Genomic DNA, 22,849 nt, shown 5'->3' with positions numbered 1-22,849 from the left:
ATTCCACCTAGAGGCTAACGGGCAAGTAGAAAGATTTACTAGAGTAATTAAAGAGTCTATCCAGGTGGCTATATAAGGAGGACTTAATTGGAGGAAAGTTTTGCAAGCCACGTTGTTGACTTATAGAACAACACCTAATTCTCTGTCATCTGTATCTTCTTTTGAATTACTGAGAGGGAAGAAAGCTGGTTGCAAGTTAGTACCATGGTGGTTGAAGAATAAGAGGGAGATTACAAGCAGCTTTGGAATGCCATGGAAGAATACAAGTGGTGTTTGAAAAGGATGAAGGACGAGAAATAAGGTACACCTACTAAACAGTTGGTAGTAGTTGGGGACCTGGTGAGAGTGAAACGTGGTGCAGATGGCAGGAAAGGAACATCTAAATGGTCTGATCCTGTGAAGGCAATTGAGTGTTTCAGGAATGCTGTGCGAGTGCAGGATGAAACCATATGAAACTTATCTAGAGTATCTTTGTATAACAATTGCAACCAGCATGAGGAGGTGGAAGATAAGTTGTGCCATAAAGAAAGTGAAGAAAGTGGAACGGATTTGGATGACAGTAATGTGTTTTTGGAAGCTTCGACTGAGTATGATGTGAGAGCAGTGAGTGGAGAAGAGTGTAGTATGGAACAATGAGGAGTGAGGAAGAGCGTTTGCACTTGATGTATGCTGCAAAGTTCAGGAATTATTTGTCACAATAAGGCAAGGATTATTTGTTTGGATAATTTATGTAGATTTTATTAAAATATATGTTTGTCATCTTTATGCTACTTATGGGAGAGAAATGTGCATGAAGGGCTATGATATACCTGCTTTGCTTTCTCTTACTATTTTATGTAATTTTTTATGTTGTGGTTGATATTTATTGGTATGCAGTTAATAATAGTTTGGAACGTCATGCAAAATGTAGATAAGTGAGGTGTGTGGCATTCTCTGCATGAGCTTGTGAATTCTAGAGTGGAGCTCATGAGGAGTATGCAACAATGTGTAATGATGACTTGTTGGAATGAACTCCATGACGATTGACTGCACAGCAACCTGCCTGATGTGACATGTATACATTACTGCCTCGTAACAAACAGGTATCTCACCATTGGTCCGAAAAGTGCAGAGGGGTGCCAAAGGACAGTTTAATAACAGTCTCAGGGGCCTATTCACAAACTGCACTTTTTGTACATTTGTAGTATTACAGACTACTGCAAAGTACTATTCACAAACGACGTGCTGAGTCCTACACCTACATCTAACGTCTAAATGTTGGAGAGATGGAGAGAATGGCTGGAAAATAAGGAATATTTACAACTAAAGAGGAGGGGTTTAGGAAGGAGTAAGGAGGGCTTAAGGGACAACTATGGAATGATAGAGGGAGGAACATGCACTCACCCACAAAAGAGTAAGCCCGCTCCTTTTCAGAAACGGCTCTTCTAAAGTTACTAATGCCGAAAAGGAACTAAAACAGTAGTCAATTTAATATTTTTTAAATTATTTATTTAATTTAATTTAATATAATTAAATTATTTAATTAGAAATAAATTATTGTTCTGTAACACATTTGACATGTTTTCTACTTTTAAAATGATTATATAAAATGAATTCACAACATATTAAGCATCATTACTTCTTTTTTTTTATTTTTTATTTTTTATCCTCATCTGCCCGACACACGTCCCTTAGATGCGGAAGGAACCGACCAACCATCTCACTGCCTCTGGGAGCAAGGCCCTGAAGATTGAGCCGCTTCACAACTTGGCAGAGAATTTTATGAGTTGATAGGAACAACCATACATCTTATGACGATATCTCAAAGCAACTTTGTGCCAGAATATTCAGTATATATATGTCGAAACCTGGGCAGACCACAATACTGAACCATTGAATGGGTGGGCTTAATCATCGGATATTGGGGGAAAAAAAACAAAAAAAAAAACCAACGGACCCCACTTCCACTCTGTCAAAAGTTTCCAAAATGTGAGATTCTGGGCTCTGCATGATCTTCTCAGATCTACCTTTGAGGTTTCATATAATGAGTTTAACCATGCTGAGTGGGTAGGAGGGGTGGTGTCCACCCAGTGCATGCATATCTGCCGTCTTGCCAGCAGAATGGCGTAAAACAGAAAGGATCGTGCTATCCCAGTTGTGTTCTGGTCTACACCAAGAACGACAAGTGGTAAAGATAAGGAGATGTCGGTTTTGATAATTGAGTCCAAGGTAACTTTAATCTCTGTCCAGAAAATAGCTAAATGGGGGCAATCCCAGAACATATGGATGTCAGATGCTGAGGGCAGTTGGCATTTGTTACAACATTTCCCCTCTTGAAATTTGGATAGACGTAAGGGAGTGAGATATGCCCGATGTAGGGTGAACAGATAGTTTCGTCTAAGCCAGGCGGGTTTTACCAATTTATATAACAGAGTGAAAGATTCTGTCCAACTGTCCTCTTCTATTGCCGCAATTTCTCTCCCCCATAGCTGTGTTGGCAGGTGAAAATCCCCATCTATCTCCTCATGTATAGACCAATACCAACAAGCCACCTCTTTGCCTCCTCTCTGTTTTTCAATTAGCTGTTGTTCTAGAGGGCTAATTCTCCCGATATTAGGGACTTTCCTGATTAATTCTCTGGCCCAACTGCTAATTTGTAGGTATTTAAATCTTGACAATGTCAACCCTACTTTTTCCCTAAGGGCTTCCCACGGTATCAGGATGCCTCCACCAAGTAAGTCACCCCATCTAGAAAGCCCAGCTGTTATTAGGGGGGTGGCCAGAGAATCCTGCAGGCATGGTGGAAGCCCGGGAGAGTCCCAAATTGGTGCATGATTAGAAAATACGCCAACCCCGCTCTACGCTTGATTTGTACCCATGTCTTCAATTGTGTTAGTAGAGTCTTCAACCTCACCTTCTTGAAAAACTTTTGTTCTCCGAACTTAAATAGAAACCCATCCAATGGGAGATTTGCCCCTACCAACATAGCTTTAAATAGCTTCCCATTTGAGGTGAGGTCTGGTGTCTTCAGAAGCATTCTTGAATGGGAAAGCTGAAACGCCCAGGAATAATACTGTAAATCTGGGAGGGCCAATCCACCTTTTTCCCTCCTCCTCCTCAATTTTTTCCACGCCAACCTCGTGGCTTTCTAACCCCATATGAAAGAGTTTATTTCCTGTTGGCACTTAAGAAGTTGTATAGGGTCAAATGCAATGGGAATTGTATTAAAGATAAAGGTCAATTTCGGAAGGATGGACATCTTTACAATGTTGACCCTCCCATAAATTGATAATCTAAGACCTACCCAGGATCTTAAAAGGGCCCTACACTCTTTGGCAACCAGGTCTAGGTTTGATTTTGCTAATGCATCAATATCTTGTGTAATTTTGACTCCAAGATAACGCATTGAGTGAGTTGAAGGCGTCACCCCCACACCCGGATTGGCAATATTCCATGTCATGAGCTCGGTCTTATCGGCGTTAATGTCATAGCCAGAAATGCCTCCAAATTCTTTGGCTTTTTCAACCACTATGGGGAAAGCATTTGCTGGATCGCTGGTGTATATTACAATATCGTCGGCATATAGCCCGACTTTCTTTTCCCACCCACCGAATTTAAATGAAGAATTTCTTGAGTCGTCCCTAAAAGATTGTGCAAGTGGCTCAATGTATATATTAAATAGTAAGGGGGACAGGGGGCACCCCTGTCTTGTCCCCCTAGTGATCAGGAAGGGCTGAGTGCACACACCATTCACCATGATACTTGCACTAGGGTTTTGGTATAGGAGTCCAATTGATCTTCGAAAGTTTGGACCAAATGCGAATTTCTTCATAGTTTCGGCTAAGTACGCCCAATTTACTCGGTCGAACGCTTTGGTAGCGTCAAGGGTCATAATGGCCAAAGGAAGGGAAAACGTGGAGGCAATATCCACTGCCCCGATCAAATCGTATGTAAGGTCCGAGAGTTGTCTACCCTTTATAAAGCCCTTTTGATCAGTGTGGATAATTGACCCAACCTCGCGTCCAAGTGTGTTTGCCAGCACGGCCGCAAAGATCTTATAGTCACTGTTTAAAAGTGAAATTGGCCTGTATGAACCACATTTGGCTGGGTCCTTCCCGGGTTTCGGAATCAGGACAATAATCGCCTCTCCCCAAGATTTGGGAGGAGCCACACCATTTATTAGGATGTCGTTAAAAAGTCTTATCAGCACCGAAACTGTTTCCGGAGCCACGACCCGTAATAATTCGCCAGGAAGGCCATCCGGACCAGTTGCCTTACCCCTCTTCACCTTTTTGATACTTTCCCTCACTTCATCCTCTGAAATAGGCCTATCAAGACGATCTCTTTGTTCAGAGTTAAGAGTGGGAAGAGTAATCTTCTCCAACCATCTAAAATTTGAGATGGGGTCCTCCAAGATTTCTTCCTTATATATTTTTTGAAAAAACTCAAAAAATGCTTCCCCAATATCTTTAACTGATGATCTTTCACTTACCTCGCCATCTACCATAATGTGTTTTATATGTTTTTTTGCCTGGTCCGATTTAATTTTCCAAGCGAGGACCTTACCTGCGGACTCACCATATTCAAAATTGGAGAGTTTACTTACTTCCCACTTTAGGGCGACCCTTTCCTGAAGAATGTTTTCTAGCTTCTCTTTTAATCCCTTACGCTGTTCTTGTTCCATATTAGTTCCAATTCCGGAGCCAATATGTTGATCCAATAATGCAATGTCCCTTTCAATACTGTTGATCTTAGCTCTGTAGATTTTCCCTCGATAAGAGGCCCTATTAGTTATATAGCCTCTCAGATAAGCTTTATAGGCCTCCCATACTGTGTTTAACTGGGTGGAATTAATATTTGTGTCCATAAAAAGTTTTGTTTCATGAATAAGAAGGTCTGTTTCTTCTTCTTCTAGAAGAATAGTGCGGTCAAATGACCACAAGGCCTGAGAGGGTTGCTGGACCGATTGCAAACAAAAAAATATAGCGGAATGGTCCGATAAGTGTAAAGGCAAATATGTTAAGTCCTTAAGGTGGTCTCTTAATGAATAACTAAAAAGGGCGTAATCAATCCTTGATTTATGATTATATTTGTAGTTATGATATGATACACCAAGTACCCTACCAGCTCTCTCCCTCCATGGATCTGCCAATCCGAGTGTCGACATAACATCCCCCAATACCTGCCTGGATTTTTTAAAGGTAATTGCCCTTGAATTAGGGGATTTATCCAAATTTGGATTAAGTACCAGGTTAAAATCTCCCATCCAAATTATCGGACCTTGTGTTGACAATAACTGGTTCTGGATTTTGATCAAATATGAGGGGTCATCCTGATTGGGACCGTAATAACCAACCAAATTGTATGTACTATTTTCTAGACTGACTCTAGCGTATAGCCATCTCCCACTTAAGTCCTCCTCATATGCAAGAATCTGGGCTTTAATTTGCTTTTTGAAGATGATTAATATACCTCGAATATTCACATTGTGGTTAGTGCAAATATAACAGTCAACCCATCTGATTTTACTTAACATTTCCTTCACTTCGTGTTTGAGAAGATGTGTTTCCTGGATGACTATGACCTGCGCCGGAGAGTCCCTCAGATATTGCAATATTCTATATCTCCTACTCTTGACACGCAGGCCATTGACGTTCCAGGACAGAAATTTTACTCCCATCAGCCAGTGTCCGAACCCCTCCCGCTACTCCAGCTCAATGAAGAATTGCGTCTCCCAGTGAGAATTGAGTGGAATATGAGTAAAGTTATAATTGCTGGAGGTAGTGTGTTTGAAGCTGTGCCTGAACAGTGAGGATGTTTTATTGCTTTTCCCCTTCCCCCCTCCCACCCCACCCTGGAAAACACCCCCTTAATTGATCTGGCTATTGCTGCCAGATTTGCCTCTCTATGGAGTTCCATATGCCCAGGTCAGTTACATGATTAAATATAGCCCGGCATGCCTTAATTCTTTCTAGGGGAAAACCGTCATAATTATATAATATAGTAATGCTGGAGATATTTAAGTTTAGGTGTTTGTCGCACACCTTCCCACATAACGGGATTATTGTTCTGATATGGTTTCCCTATTTAGGTGTTATATATATATTTTAACTTCAAATATACATATATCTTTTCCCTTTATAGACACCCTCGATGAAAATACCCTTTATATGTGCATAATAGTTTTTTTTTCTTAATTTTTTCTCCCCTTATTTTTCCCCTTTTTTTTTTTTTAAGTTTCCCTCTTCTTATTTCCCCTTTTTAAAAAAAAAAATGTTTTATCCCCTTTCTTTCCCCTTTTTCTTTTCCTTCCCCTTTTCTCCGTCCTTATATCCCCTGTATTCTTCACCTCTTATCTTGTCATCATAACTTAACTCAGTGGCTCAGTGTGCCATGTCAGTTTTAACCTAAGAACTATCGCTAGATGTTACCCTGTTGCTGATCATTAATAGATGTCAAAAGTTCATCTGCCTCTAATGGAGAATGGATGTTATGCATTTTGTTGTTATACATGACCCTCAAAAAAGCGGGGAACCTCATTTGGACAGTTGCTCCCAGGGCCCTAAACTTGTCCATTTTCTGGCCTAACTCCCATTGTCTATCAAGAGTAGATTTAGATAAGTCAGATCTAACAACATAAGAGAAGTCTGGAGCTTTTAAAGCAGTGGACTTTAGAGCTAAATTCAAAATCTTCTCTTTTACCGAATAGGTCAGAAAATTGACTAGAATTTTCCTAGGTTTAGACCTCCCCTGTTTTAAGCGGAAAGGATCTCTGTGAGCTCGCTGAATATCTTTTTCTAGCTCTTCCACGGATTCCTCCATATTTAAAGACTCTTTAAGCAGGGAAGCTACAAATTTTTTCATTTCACTCCCCTCTTTTCCCTCTGGGACTTTTAGAATTCTAATGTTGTTTCTCCTTGAGTAGTTCTCCAAAGATTCCACTCTCTCTTTTGTTGCGTTCCCATCTCGCCTTAAATAATAAATCTTTTCATTGGCAGAATCTAATTTGGCTTTTAGTTCAATTACAGTGCTTTCAAGAGTATCTGTCCTCTCAGAGAGAAGATCTACTCTCTTATCCAAGGCATCAAACGCTGCTTTTATCTCCTGCTGGTTACGTTTTGATTCAGCGAACCCAGTTTTAATTTCATGAAGTAGATCCTCCAGTGAAATCTTCTCCTTCATCTCAGAGGTCTCACATGCCTTATCCTTATCCTGAGCGGCTAGAAGCCCCGCTTCTTCCGGGGTATTATGGGCAGCACCAGAGTCAACTTCTCCCTCCCCTTCCACCGCCTCCACCGGGATAAAACCTTGGGTGTCATCTGTATCGCCCATCTTATTATTGTCCTCTAGTGGTCTACTAGGGATATCTAGAACTTGAGGCAACACCTTAAAAAAAGATCTAAGTGAGGGGGTAAGCCTCGCTGCACTACTTTTAGTATTTTTAGATCTTAGCTTAGTGCCAATTTTTGAGTCTTTGGGACCCTTTTGCCCAGCCAACCGGGGGGTTATGGCCGCAGTTACTGTAGTGACGGATTTTGCGGTATGAACACCGGAAAACACAAATATAGAAGGGCCCCGAGTTCTCTCTTCAGAGCCAGATCTTGATTCTTCAGCAACGTCCTTAGCTCCCTCCTTAGCGTTACCAGGACTGAGGCCCACTTTAGAAAAGGTATCGGCGAGGGTGTTATCTTTGACGACCCCTCTATCTAAAGACTGATCCCCTTCACCAACCTTACCCCCTTTAATGTCTGCACATCCCTTCCCGAATTCCTTACTTGCTGGTAGTGCATGGACGGAAACTTTTTCTGCTCCTTCCTCCTCAGGTTCTGTCCCGATCCTTGTCTTTGTCTTTGTTTTAGGTTTAAGGCGACGAATCCTCTGGGTTTTGCCCACGTTGAGGGTGTCTGGTTGAGCTCCTTTAATTGTATTTGGGCACTTTAATGATGTATAAAGGCTGCTAAGATCACCTCTAGCGGCCGCTCTGCGGCTCCTTCGCAGCTCCACGGCTGCCTCTGCCCACCGGGAAAGTGCAGCAAAAGGCGGGATCTTGACACCACATATCCACACACCAGCAAACTGGACGTTATTGATTGGGGTAAAGCTAAGGCCAGTACTGCCGCTTTCTAATCTGTTCTGTGTTTTCCTCCGTGAAAAAAGTCAAGAAGCCAAACGATTGAAGGTAGCAGCCTCCTGTACCTCCTGTGCCTGTCTCGTAGTACTATAGTGCTGCTTGCTCTGCTTGCTCTGCTTCACTCAAAGTGATGCCTGCTTTGGCTCTCCTGTCTCGGGGGTGCCTCAGAGGTGCCTCGGGCGTCGGACGCCGAACACTGACAACAAGTATTGTGCACGCACCGAGAAGGAGCAACGGGACGACAGCGCGTTCACAAACCGGCAGGTAACCCCGGCAGCCCGGTAACAGAGCAGATGTAGGCAGGCAGAGTTAGAGACCGCCTTTGCCTCTCTCTCTGCTCCGCTGCTCCGCTGCTCCGCTGCTTCGCCGCTCTGCTCCGAGAGGCTCCTGCCTCGGCACCTGTCTCAAAGGTGCCTCGGGCGTCGGACGCCAATGCCAGCAACCGGGGTAGTATGTTAAGCAAAAAACAAATAAGGTGTTAGCTTCGGCTAAGTAAGATCAAAGCCAGTCTTTTCAGAGGAAAATGCTGATCGCGCCGATTACATGCCGATTTTCACCGCGTTTTCACAGGGCTAACTAGAGCTCCACAGAAGAGACGCGACCTGCCCTAACCGGCGGCCGCCATGTTTTCCCCCCCAAGCATCATTACTTCTGTTGAAAGTTTTATAAACTCTCAAACTTTTCCTTTTATTTTACCATAGAGAAATCTTCGTCTCAACTGCAAAGTCTACTTATGGCAAAGTATAGGGAATATAAACAAGTTTATTAAACTAGAAAAGAATTTGCAAAATATTACATTAAATATTATTGTAAAATAATTGAATATATTTAATTTAAATGTAGAAAAAAATAAAAATGGTACAGCATTAAAACATGTATTTTACATTTAAAATGCAAGTGTTTTTAATATATTAAATTACATTAAAATGATTTTCCAAAGTTTAAAATAAAAACACATTTTCCCCTAAAGTAAAATGTGTTTTGTTTTTTATTATTTATTGATAATTATTAAAAGTGATGTACAGACTTAATTAAAAGTAATTTCGTTATATTTTAATATTCAAATAAGTTATATTTTTAGATAACTAATTTTACATAAAATTTAAATTATTTACATTTGGAACTATTTTAGATAATTTAATTTAACATGATTTCCTTTGGTGTTTTATTTTAAGTCCCTAGCTTTACTATTTTTTTATCGGTGGTGTTGCAGTATCAGTGGTTGGCTATAAATGCTGCTGGACTTACTACTGTCTCTTTTTGTGGCAGTAGCACCTTTACATTTGTAAATGTATCTCCACTCTGTATTTCATGGGGTGGAGACATGTAAGTCTACACTTTTGAGTAACTTTACATTCTAATTTTGTGAATAGTGTATAGAAGTAAAGTTACCCAAAAGTGTAAGACGTACTAGTAGGAAATCCACACTAGTTACTTGTGTCCCGTTAACAGTCTACCATAACAGTTTCCATCATTCTTTAAGGTTTCGCCTGGAAGAAATAGAGGGTAAAAAACGTGGGTGCATGTACATTTTGAGCGAAACATATGATTTCAAATTGGTAACAGTGCTTGAAGCTAATTTCAAAGCTGTGGCACTTAAAGTGAGGCTGTAGCTCTTTCAAGGTATAACTTTCCCATATGTACAGGAAAATGTGCAACTATACCCTAAGGGGCTGATTATGACTTTGGCAGTGCCGTTCCGGACCCGCCCGCCGCCGCACCGCCAAAGCTATGGTCTGGCCACACGCCAGATTAGGAGTGTAACTCGTATCTGGCGGGCTTTTGTTTTGCCGTTCCCACGGCAGTGCCCTGAAAATGGGTACCGCAATGGGAATGTCAAAAACAGTTCCTGCATCCATGCCGTGCAGGAACTGGGGTGCATGCACACAGGGGGGCATGTGCTGTGCCCCCCTGCATGCACCCAAGAAAGTAGAGGCACGAGGGGGCCCCGTAGGGCCCCCTTGTTGCTTCTCCGCCAGGATTTTCATGGAGGAGGAATAGTAATGAAAACCATGGTGGAGAGGAAACTCCTATATGCTTGTCAAGCATATTGAGGCCTCCTGAATGTTGCAACACCAACAGAGAATGATGGTTCCCTGGGGGCAGGCAATGGCGGTCCGACCAATCTAATCGTAATAGGGCGGTCAGTGGACTCCCAGACTCGTAATAAAGCCCTAAGCGTTTACCACGTTGCTTGTTCTAAGGTACCCCAGTGGGCTGAATGTGAATCATTGCAGGGTACTGGTTTGAATCTCAACATTGGCGAGGAGCTTTTTATTCTGGACAAGTAAGACAGTGCAGTGGACAGTGGACGCAACCATGTCACCCCATCGAGTGGGGGTCCTTGCGGGAAAGCTGCTTGTTACGCTCCACCCGTAAGGGCGAGCAGAGTGGGATGGGTCGGCATACTCCAGGCCAGCATAGAGGTGTTAATAAAAAGCACGTAGCCCTGGGCGTAGTCCTATTCCGGAAAGCCCAACGTCTCTGCCGGGGCGGTGCCTCCCCACACCGCCATGAGGCCGATGCTGTCCTCGTTAGTGGAGTAGCCTGAGATCCTGTGCGCCTGCCATACCCCAGCCCGCTGGACCCCGACCCTACGCAGCCAGGCCACACTGATCAGCATCCAACAACGGAGTGTGTCATGGATAAACAACGATACACTGGGGATCCGCGTTTATCGGATCCAATAAATAACACCGAATAAGAGGTTACACATATACATGGGACATAATATGCAGATGTTAGTGCTTTCCACACCAAAATCGCAATATTTATTGGCCCTTTATCACGCAGTTAATTTTAAGAAAATAAGTTGGTGTGAATCATTAGTCTTACTATGAAGTAGATAAGGAGGCTTAAGACTGGGAAAACTGATTGAAGGGAAAGGTTGCAGAATTCCCTTCTTTAAAAGTGGCAACTTGTTTTGTTTTGGACCAATAAATGCAAAGAGGATACTCTTTAGCAGTGAAAAATAAATAAGGACATTACAGTACACCACACCACTAGAGCTAAGAACTGGAGAGCGCTGTAAGCTATGATATTCTTGGTTGTATATTTTGTTTCTTCACAATAACAAATAAAAACAAACCATGGATCTGCCAGGACGGGGTAAAATGTTGTTCTGACATTCTATCAACAAGGTAAAAATGTAAAAAGGTAGTAGTATCATTAAAATCGTTAAGCGATCTCTTCTCTTCCTAAAAGTCCTCTCCAGCCTCACAGCTTTTGGTGGGAGGCAGGCTTTAAAAGGCCTGCAGCAGGTTTTTTCGTGAAAACGAAACCTCCAGCATCAAATGCTACTTCCACCAAAAGCTCCTCTAAGGACCTAATTCCGAGTGAATTGGTAACCCACCTAGGGACGGTATTCCGTATTAAGGGATCCCATCAAGGTTACGAGATCCGCGTGTACACCAGATTGGATTCACTGCACCCAGAGACTTCATTTGCTCAAAGCAGCTGATACCACAGGATGAAATACAGTGCAGAAAACACGTAGTAAGGTGAAGCAGCACATATTCCACTATGTCAATCTCTAAAATCCCAACATCTGAAGTATTTCTGTACCTTCCACTACCCGGTCCCCATCTCCTGGAGTTACAGATGCCCCTTGTATCAGTAACTCCGGTAGAAAAAGGGCAAAATACTGGGCAGGAAACCATCTCTTCTTGAAAGGGTCCCCAGGATGGATCATGGGAGCCTGCTACACTTCCAGAGTGCAAGATTTACTTGTATAAAGGACCAAACATTTCCTTTGCGGGATAAATGGTTTTCTTATTGCCACAAACATTAACAGATCATGGAACATCAATGGTGTTGGTGATCATAACAGAGAACCATGCTGTAAACCTTCCAATTCCTCGATCTTCTCCAAAATAAGACAAATTACCTCAATTATCATCGCTTGTACCAGAGTGATGAGCTTCTTTTCACTGCTTGAGACTGGTTACAGAAAACAACAATGTGAGGGTTTAACCTGCTCACTTCAAACCACACTTCAAAGAAGTCTCACTTTCTGCTTATGCCACACTTCATGGGGTTTTGCTTTTACTTGCACCTCACCTTAACGGAATCTTACTGCGTCACCGGATAACACTGAGTATCGCTTTCTCACCACATCCCCATTCCCAAACTCTGAAGGTAGTCTAACTTTAGCTGAGCGAAAGCTGCCGGAATCTATGTCACATTTGGCCCATGGGTTTTTGTGCCTGCACACTGAATCTACTTTTCAACCATCTGAGGTAGCTTAAAAGAGTAAGATTGAACTGGACAATAACCGCATAATAGCCATCACTATGACTATCTTCCCATAACACCAATGCACTAAGCAGGACTTACCAAGGTTGGTTCTCCAGCCAGTCAGCTAGGAGGTGGCGAATATTTCTGGGAAACCCCTGATACAGGCTGCTGAAGCATTCGGGTGGCATCTTGGACACCAAACTCCACAGAGAGGTTTTGGACATCTTGGAACCGTGGCCCTAAAATGGAACAAAGGAGCAGAAAACAGTCATTAGCTACTAGCAATCCACCCTTCACATGCATTCATCCTAGACATAGGCCCCACGAAAATAGACTATTCGACTACAAAGTTAATTTTGTACCTGTGTAGCAGAGATTCTTTTCCATAGAAATGTATTTAAGTTGTTTGCGTCCAAGCATAACCAGGACATGCAACACAATTGATTTGCTCTCCAAAATACATATTACTCTAGGTTGTTCACCTCAAAGATGTAGTATTGCTCTCAAATAATAGATGCTTCCAAATCAGAGGGTCTTCACTTCAAAACTCACTGGCGCTGTCATGGATTTCATTACCTGAGGTGCTACAACTCTGATGAAACAGCTAATATGAAATGGATGTAGTTGCAAAAGAGGGCATGAAGTGTAAGTCCCATTTAATTGGAGTTCCTGTCCAGTGCACAGGGCAGTCATTCAGTCAATCACTCCCATCCACTCCCGCTCTTTGAAATGGTCCTGCTACTAAAACTGACGCCATATGTTCCTTTGCCTACTGTGCTCATATGTGCAGAAAGGACTCACTCACCCCTAGCATCCAAGACCATGTACGCTCAGAACCCACCGGTGTAGAGGACCAGTATCTCAAAAGACAACCTTGAAAGACCCTGTGCGCTCTTTGGACTACTTTGTTAACTTCTTCTAGCCGGAGATAGCAACTGCAGTATTTGGAATGTATGCTGCATAGGACCGACTGATAGGTATCAGTAGAACACTCTAGTAGGCAATGCCCCCACACTGCTTGCTCCTCCACTACTTAGCATCCCACAAAAAATAGCTTTTACAGTTGTCTTTGGCTAGCCAGGCAACAGTTAGCACGCTAGAAGCAGAAACAAGGCAGGGAGCCAGCAAAAACGTTGTAGAGGACTATTGTTGTAAAGTAGCCCCTGAAGCAGTTCGGTGCAGGCATTCAGAGTGGAGGCGCATGGATACTCGCAAGCAGCCAACGGCGTTAGGTAAGAGATACGTTCTCCACTGGCTGTCACTGACATTCTCAAGACAGTGGCTGAACGAGGCAGGTTTATGAACGCCAGTGGTTGAAAGGGCAGACCCAACGCAATAGGTGAGTTTGACAGCTGCGGTGTCAATACCTAGACCTAACAAAGTTCGCATTTTGTACACTGCGGACTACGCGTCTGCGTGAAACTGCACTGGCAAAACACCAACCCGCATTTTGGATCAAAGCAGAAGCAGTGCAAGGCCCGTGTCCCCTCGATGGAAGAATGCCAGCATAAACGCAGAGTGCCCATCAGATAAGGAACCTGCTCAGTCACTGGAACCTTTTAATGTTTCATTGCTCGGAAGCCTCTGGGTGCATTGTAAGGCTGGTTGTTAGCCATGTCAAACAACCATTGCCGCTTTCGGTTACAATCTACATCATCGCATACCTTGATCTGGAAATAAACATGTCACAGACAGAAAGTTAGGTAAATATCCCAACAGGGAGGCTCTGCATCACTGCCTGGCACAGCCCACCTCCTGGCAGACAGGGCTGTACCACTTTCCAGCCTGCTCTGCCTTCAGCTAAAGGTGTCTGCTTCACTTCCCATTTTCAATCCCAGCTGTATATCCTTTCACTTCCACCACTACCTCCTGCAATGAGGCCCTGTATCATTTCCACTACATGGCGCCAGGTCCTGCAGTACCATGGTGCCAAGGAGCTTTTAACAGAGACAGAAAGGCTAAGTGGATGAAGAAGTGAGTGAAGCACCTTTGGCGAGGGAATACAAACATGCAAGCAAATGTATTCACAAGTAATTATTTATAATGTGCCGCGGCTTTGTAAGCTCAGACATTCGTCTTCAGGCGACACAGCGCTATATATGGAGATGAGGTCTTCGAATGGAGCGGGAAAACAGTTAGGGGTGAGTTTCCCATACTTCCAGAGCATGATTCGCAAAGGGCCCCTTGGCTGAGGTGGACTGACACATATTTGTGGTGCTCATAACATAAATTGGTACCAGATGATAACCTATAATCAGTGTGGGTAAGAGGCTTATAGTGGCACACCGGGGTACGCAGCGAGCTGCCCTCTTGTAGCCACATTTATTTATTTATTTATTTAATTTATTTATTTAATGGTTTTATAAAGCGCGTAGTAACTCGAAGAGCATCCCAGCGCTAAAACCTGCTTCTCCAAAGGTTTCTGCCATCTGACGGGATTATATTTGCGGGAAAAGAAGAGTTTTTAAAGTTTTTCTGAACTGGAGGTAGTTCAGTTCTGTCCTTAGTCTCCGTGGTAGTTGGTTCCAATGTTTGGCCGTGTGGACCGAAAAACGACGGCCACCGGTCCTGGCCTTTTTGACTCTTGGGACCGAGATCAGATTTTCTCCACTAGAGCGGAGATCTCTCTCCGCTTTGTAGGGAATTAGGAGTTCTTTCAGGAGGGGGGGGCCATTGTTGTTAAGGGTTTTATGGGCCAAACAGAGGGCCTTGAAGACCACCCTTTCTCTGACTGGGAGCCAGTGGAGGGACTTCAGCGCTGGCCTAGCAGAGGATCTTGCCAGTGTGTCCGTAAGTAGACGGGCAGCGGCATTTTGGACTTTCTGAAGAGTGTTAAGGGTGGTTTCAGGAGCTCCCAGGTAGATGGCGTTACAGTAGTCCTATCTTGCCAGAATTAGACCCTGGATGAGGAGCCTCCTTGCAGTTTCGGGGAGCAAGGGGAAGATCTTCCTGCAGGCTCTGAGTAAGCCAAAGCATGTCCCTGCCGTCCTTTTTGCTTGAGTTTTAAAGCTCATGTCCTTCTCGATCCATACACCTAGGCTTTTGACCTCATCCTTGGGTGCGGGAGGGTTACCTAGGCAGCTGGGCCAAAGGTTAGGTGACAGGGAGGGCCCCTTGTGTCCCATCAGCAGTATCTCTGTCTTGGACCCATTTAATTTTAGCGAAGAAAGATTCATCCATCGGTAGACTTCGGAGAGGCAGCTGTGAAGGTCGGAGGGGGTTTGGTGGGGGTGTGAGAGGGTTACGACCAACTGGGTGTCGTCGGCGTAATTAATAACTGATACGCCGAACGAGCTGACCCTCTTCTCCAATGGGCAATGTAAACGTTGAATAACGTAGGGCTCAGGGAAGAGCCCTGCGGTACTCCACATCGGAGCGGGATAAAGGGTGAGTGGCTGTCATTTTCCCGTACCTGAAAGGAACGTCCGGATAGGAAGGATTTTAGCCACTTCAAAGCCATACCCTTCAGTCCAATTTCTCCCAGTCGGTGGATTAGGGTAAGGTGGTCTACAGTGTCGAAGGCCGCACTGAGGTCCAGGAGGATCACTGCCACTGATTCTCCCGTATCCAAAATGCTTCTGGCCTTCTCCACTGCTGCCAGGAGGGCGATGTCCGTGCCCTGGCCTGGACGAAACCCTGTCTGGGAGATCCCTAATAGATTATTGCTCTCCAAGTAGAATGACAATTGCTTGTTAACAAGCTTCTCCGCGACTTTACTATTTCCTGGGAGAAGGGAAATGGGCCTATAGTTGGAGAGGTCCTGTGAGTCTAGGGAGGGTTTTTTTAAAAGGCCTTCAACTGCTGCCGCTTTCCAGCTAAGGGGAACTATACCTTCCGAAAGGGAGGAGTTGATTAAGGCCGTGAGGGGGGGATGATGGTACTCGATACCTTTTTCAGGAAGCGGAGGGGTGCAGGGTCGAGGGGGGAACCACTTTTGATTGAGGCCAAGGTTGCCCCTACCTCTTCCGTTGTTACAGGGCCAAAGATGTCCAGGGAGGGTTGAGGGCTGGCCGGTGGCAGGGGTGGATTAGAGATGATGATGGTTAGATCCTGGTCCAAGTGAGCCAGTTCGGGGGAGGGAATAGCAAGAAGAATTTTTTGAATCTTCTCGTCAAAGAAGGTGGCCAAGTTGTTACATTTGGCTTCAGCTTCTTTGGGGTCGAGAGATTTAAGTGGGGGATCGGGGGCGTGAAGGAGTTCTTTGAGAACGGAGTAGGTTTCATGAGCCAAGCAAGCCGCGTTTCTAATTCTATTCTCGTAAAAGAAGATTTTAGTGCTACGGAGCTCTTTTTTATCTGGACCTATAGCGTTATAACCTGTAAATTGCTGTTTCTTTGAAGGATTAAAAAATCATGTTTTGTCTACATCTCAATGTTTGATCAAAGTACACCAAATGTCATTGAAGGGCGGTAAATGAAATAAACAAAAGGAGGAGAAGGGTCAAGACAGATTTGCATATGGCTGGGTCCAAACTGAGGTGGCATGGTGAGCAAAAGAACAATGGGTTGGGATGCTATCCCGAGCCATTGCCAGTGGTTAGACAAATTGCAATCATTACTCCCATCACTTTGATGCAGCATGATTTCAAAACTCATAATACACAACACTTTTACAAATTTCGATATGAAAAGTTGAAAGTACACGTTGCACACGTTAAGACATAGTGATACATGAAACTGAGACAAGTGTAGCACAAGCACCACAGACGCGTGCTTTAAATGTGAGATAAGGAAAACACACATATAAAGTAATACTAATACTTTCTATTTCTAATGCTCATTTTACCAGAGTGCACCATTTAGAAAAGTCGATGCAAAACTGTCTAGAAATAAAGTACAAGTTTGAAACTTTGTATAATAATACTAGAGATTCCTTAGTTTTTTGAAAAAAGAAAAATGATTTTTTTAGAATGAATTAAAAAAATATGCACTTATATAAATGTTGAGAAAAATTGTGGTGGGAGAGTATTTCTAACGTTAGCTATTTCCATGTAATAATATTTGGTGAAAGTTCTATATAAATTCATTATTTGAATTGAATTCATTTAATTATATTTGCTATTGATTTGAAGTTTATTTCTTTTAAAATGTGTAATGCCAACTTAAAGACTTTATCGACAAGCATTTGCAATGCAATAGGTCTCGCATTAGGAAAGTTTGAGCTATTGGTATTTTAAATGACACATTTTTTATTTATGTTTTGTTTTTGAAAATAGTGAAATTAATCCAGTTGTTGAATTGTTGCACAGATTGAGTATGTGGTGGCGCTGAGTGATGTTAAATTAACCCTTATTGCAATAGCAGGATAACGAAGGACAGGGCAAAAAACACATAGCTCTAATATATTCCTTGCCGTTTGCATGCAGCTCTTTGATGACAGTTAATAGCTCATTGCTTTATATTAGGATTTTAACTTAGCGGTATCCCATTTACCTTTTCCTTCAGCCTTTCCTTTCAATTGTAATAAAAGTGCCCAATACAAAATTAAAAAGTCTCGCACTTACTTAGTCAAGCCACAATTAATTTTTAGAACTGCTAATTAACTTTCTCCTAAAACACCACTACAGATGTAGAAGTGCTGAAGTGCAAATTCAAGTAGCAGTAGTGGGTGCTACACTAAGACAATGGTTTCAGTCAAATGTAGTACCCAAGTATGAGACTGTACCTTAATAAGGGCCAAAGTACAAGTCGAAAGTACAAAGTCAAGTAAAATGAGTGCCTTAGCAAAACGAGTTGGGACCAGCGACTATAGGGGACCCTAGCAGCAACAATGTTATAGCGCTGCAGTTTGTCGTTCTTATAAAAACATTACTATGGGTATTAAAGTGCTTGTGTGCAAATTCAAACTGCAAGAATAGATATAACATTAAGTGGTCAACAATAGGTCTCGTCTTTGGGACTTTATAAGTGTTCAGCCATGCAACAGTTGATGTTGCACCAATGATATTGTGCTGCATAATTAAATACTTATAAGGTCCCAAAGGCGAGACCTATGGGCTATGCCAATGCTTGTTTGTAAAGCCACTTTGTTGAAAGGTCACCTCAAAACACTGCAAATTGATATTAGAAATAGCAGGTGTGCTGAACTCCAACGGAAGAGCATGGGTTGAGGAACCTGGCAGACGTCAGGCAGTTCATAGAAGGGTTTCTTCTTAATTGTACCCAAGATCACATGGAAAGGACGCAGCCCCAGAGGCTCGGCCTTCTCCTCGCTGCCCACTGGACATTCCCACCACACGTGTATTCACAGCGGACAGACTGGACCGGGCAGACGCTAAACACTGAGGAAGGCAACTCACAATAAGGGGAGGCTGTCATACCTGAACACTATCAGAGAGAAAGTAAGGCGATATCCCAAATCTTTTAGAGCCAGGAGAACTTACAGCAGATCTCACAGAGCTCAGCGCCCAGAAGTCTGAAAAGCGTCACCTGCAGAAGTAAAATGAATCCACTGAACTGGATAATAGGAGGTAGGAGCCAAGATTCGAGCTGGGAGAATACCCTCCAGCCTCCAAGTGCGACCACAGAAGGCTTAGAGGATGCCTAAGAAAGGCGGGAAGCCAGCGGAGAGCGGTGCGTGGAGGTACAGGCCACCACACCTTGTAAGGATGCACACGATATATAAAACGCAGGGCTCTTATACTAGGTGTCTACCCGCAGAGGTCCACAGTTGTGTCTTCTCATTGGGCAATCTAGGCAGGAGCTTGTTAGATCTTTTCATCATGTACACAGAAAGACAAAAGCTGCATGCATTTATGGATGGTGGTCTTGCCGCACACCCTAAGTGTGCTGGGTATGCCCCGAGATGTGGGTCCCTTGCTCACTTTGTCGCTGGATTCAAGCTGTCCTGGCTGATGAGGGGTGTTACCCTGAAATCAGTCACAGGATGCTTGTTTCCGGTCCAGGGAAGACCTGGCTTTGCAGTTGGGGCTGGACTGTTCCAATGAAGCACAGGGTCAAGACTGATTTGCATATCGCTGGGTTTAAACTGGGTTGGCATGGTGAGCAAAAGAACGAGGGATTTAAACCAGATCTCTTGACTGGGGGTGAATGTTTGATTTGTTCCACATTCCGTCCATCATTTGTGTGTCTTGAGTTTCAAGGTACAAGCGGTGTGTTCTGTGTGCATGGTCATCTCCAGTGAGATGGACACCCTGCTTCCAGAATCAAACATGGACGACTGGTCTTCCCAGCATGGATCACCAGAGGCAAAGACAGAAATGACCAGAGATCCCGAGGGCAGGAACTGGAGACTTTAGGGGCGACACTGAGAACACTGTTCAGCCTCTAGCACAGGCTAGTGTGAGGCTGTGGCACGACCTATCACAGGAAAGGGAGAGAGAGTCCGCAAGAAAACCAAGGAAGGGCCTACTCCTGAGACAATTTCTCAGCAGAACTCAGTTGGATCATCAGGAAAGGAGATGCTGGAACATCTCGAGGCTAAAAGATCCCCAGACTACAGAGTGGCCCTTAACTGGGGACAGCGCTATGTGGAGGACTGGCCACCGCTGAAAACTATGGATGGCCACAGAGGCCATGGGCAAAACCCCTAATTCAGAACAGACTAAAGTGCCCGATAAGACGTACCTGTAATGGGACAAAGCGAAACTCATGAATATCTGGGAATAAGTTCAACTGTGCCAGTGGTGTTGGAACCATGTCAGAGTGGGGGAGCTGGACAATGACGTCAGCGCTCTAAGGTTACAGGGAGATGCAACCATACTGGGGTTACTAAAAAACGGAGTCTAGCAAATCTGCAGAAACCTCCAAGCTGCAGAGTGTGCTCACAAGTGTCACAGGTGAGCCAGATCCCTCAATGCTTCTTGTGTAAATGTGGGCTCTGATGATGCATTCTGAAGCTCCTGTTGCTGCACCGTGGCATGAAACTGTATGGCTGTTACACTGAGGCCCAGCCTCCATCTAGGTGCCTAGAGATGTTGATGATAAAGCGCTAGAAACCACGGCGGAGCAGATGCTTCAGAGTTTGATCATAAACAGGGTGCTTGGAGACACAAGGCCATCCAGAAAGTGTGCTATGATTTGAAACTGTTTGCAAATACCATGAGAATACTGTCACCAGAAATGTGCAGGGCCAATAAAAACACAGGACAAAATAGCGCTGGGCCGGGCAATCCTGTCTCTTCGATATGTCGTCATTGAGCCCTGGCCCTCAGAATATGGGGGCGAGAACACGGGTCTCTGAACCACAAAGAATGGGCTCACAAGCTTGTGCAGCAGAATAAAGCCCCAGACATGGGCCTCATGAAACACTGCCTGATGTCAAGAGCTGGAACCCATACCACAGCAGGACATACTAGTGACATGAAGGCATTTATGGTAAAGTAAACATGCCTGATAAACCCTGTGTACCTAAACATCCCTGGATGGGCCCAGAAGTGAGAGAACAGAGTTGACTGCCCGTGGGGTCCCATTTCTTTAACAAAATGTAGCTGCAACTCCACTGAGGGTCGGCTTTAGGGCACTGCGGCTGGTGCGGCCGCACTGGGCGCTGATTAGGGGGGGCGCCCACTACAGGTGGGGTTGCTGACCTCAGGAGGGTGGGGGGCGCTGACCACAGGAGGGGGGCACTGATCTGTGAGGTGGGGCTGTTGAGCAATAACTTATGACTGAAGAGATGAGGGGCACTTTTGCCTGGTGGAAGTGAGAATCCGAGGAGGAGGTCATGTGGGGGGGTGCAAAAAATGGTTGTTGCACCAGTGCTAAAACCGCCTCAAGTCTCCACAAAATATACTGCGAAATTAAAAAAACAGACCATAGTATCAAAGATTGGGCAAGAATACCCAAAGCAGCGAACCATACACCTTCCATCTCCTGGAGGCCTCCACGAGAGGAAGGTTAAATTTAAAGGGAAATACCACAGTAGACCGAATAAAACAAGCAACAGACAACACCACTGCGACAGGGTTAAGCAGGCGTCCACTACCAAAGAATTTCAGCTTCTTATTCACTCCACATGGGGGGACACAAAACACACAACTGCGCACACTGCTCGGCAACAGCAAGACGTTGTTGTGTGCATGCAAGTGTAGTGCACTCCCTCAACCCCAAGCACGGCTTTCAAAAGATCCACCATTCTCGACGCCAGGTGGCGCTGGCTCCCTGCAGGTGAAGCAAAAGAGACTTTAATGAAAGTGTCGGAATACGCCTATGCGAGGGGCTATACTACACTGCTTTTCATAAAACTGCTCTATAAAACCTGCCCCTGACTGGGGAACAAACCCCGCCCTAATCCCTGAAGTCTCCGACAGCGGTCTCCCTGCCTAAGAATTATTTTCTGGAGCCTAATGATGCTTTAATTGTGATACACGCCAGTTGAACATTCGGCTGCAGCTCCGAGGACATTTTCACCATGCAAAATGCATCGCCGTGATCATTGTGGTGTCGGTGCTTTCGAGGCACATTTGCAGAGAGGGATAGAGTGTAACCTTTGACCTCAGAAAAAGGGCTCTTCACCGGGACTAGAGGGATTCACAGGCAATCTCAGTACTACCACAAGCACGGAATCGAAACCTGTGGTGCGCGTGCACCACAGAGGAGCCGACGCGGGAATCGAAACCAGTGGTGCGCGCGCACCAGAGGAGCGGGGGCAAGGGAGCGCGAAGACACGCCGAGACGAGATAGGGGATGTGTGTGTGTAAGCGCCGGGGGTTCTGTGTGTATGTGTAAGTGTGCGCACGGTGGCAGGGGGGGGTGTTCTCTATGTGTGTGCGTGTGTGTATGCGTGGCGGCGGCGGGGGGTCTCTATGTGTGTGCGTGCGTGTGTGTATGCGCGGCGGCGGGGGGGGTTCTGTATGTGTGTGTGTGTGAGTGTGTGTATGCGTGGCGGGGGGGTCTGTATGTGTGTGTGTGCGTGCATGCGTGTCAGTCTGCTTCCAAGGAGCCATGGGAGACAGGAAGCGCGCGTGACCTGATCCGTTTACGCGCGCGTGCACATCACTTGTCGCCTGTCTCCCTTGACTCCTTGAAAGCAGAAATTATTGCAATAGAGTCTCGGAGCGACGATCACTTCGCGATCGCTTCGCAGTCCGAGACCTAATAATGTTTTCTCTTTAATGCTGACTTTTCCACTGACTTAATACAATGCCCTATTTAAGACAAGTGAAATGTTGCTTATGTGTCTCATATATGTACTGATCTTGACTTTCCTGAATGTTTCTTCAATGTTTGCAGTGAATTATTCCTGTGGGTACAGGAGTTCAGCTCTCGCTATAGATTGTTACTTTGTATTTCCTTTTCACCGATGTTAGGCCTATGTGGACTTTCTAATCTATCGTTTCTCATGACTAGCATGGGAAAACATCTCAATGTTTCAAGTATCCTATATGACAAATGTGATTTAGAACACGTGACAGTATTTCAATGGTGGTGTGATGCCACATACACAGGACTTTGGTAGAGAAATATTATAAAAGAAGAAATCCCAAGGAGGGGTAACACCATGGATTTTTGTTTCCTGACAGACGCCATTCTGATTTTTCTTGGT

The 22,849-nt window shown here is 44.4% G+C and overlaps 1 protein-coding gene across 5 annotated transcripts in view; it reads right to left on the bottom strand.

Annotated features, from left to right (window-relative positions):
* The window catches only part of STAT6 (signal transducer and activator of transcription 6), a 732,055-nt gene that overhangs the window by 447,780 nt on the left and 261,426 nt on the right, over positions 1-22,849 (bottom strand). For all 5 annotated transcript variants that reach the window (XM_078688994.1, XM_078688995.1, XM_078688998.1 and 2 more), the window contains exon 2: positions 12,446-12,585. In XM_078688994.1, the coding sequence (XP_078545120.1) occupies positions 12,446-12,570 (125 nt within the window). In that variant the 5' untranslated portion in view covers positions 12,571-12,585. The remainder of the gene's footprint in view (positions 1-12,445; positions 12,586-22,849) is intronic.

This window comes from Lissotriton helveticus, chromosome 1_1 (assembly GCF_964261635.1).
Source record: "Lissotriton helveticus chromosome 1_1, aLisHel1.1, whole genome shotgun sequence".
NCBI classification, from domain to species: Eukaryota; Metazoa; Chordata; class Amphibia; order Caudata; family Salamandridae; genus Lissotriton; species Lissotriton helveticus.
The sequence above is the reverse complement of the archived record's forward strand: the minus strand, read 5'-3'. Positions and strand labels throughout refer to the sequence as shown.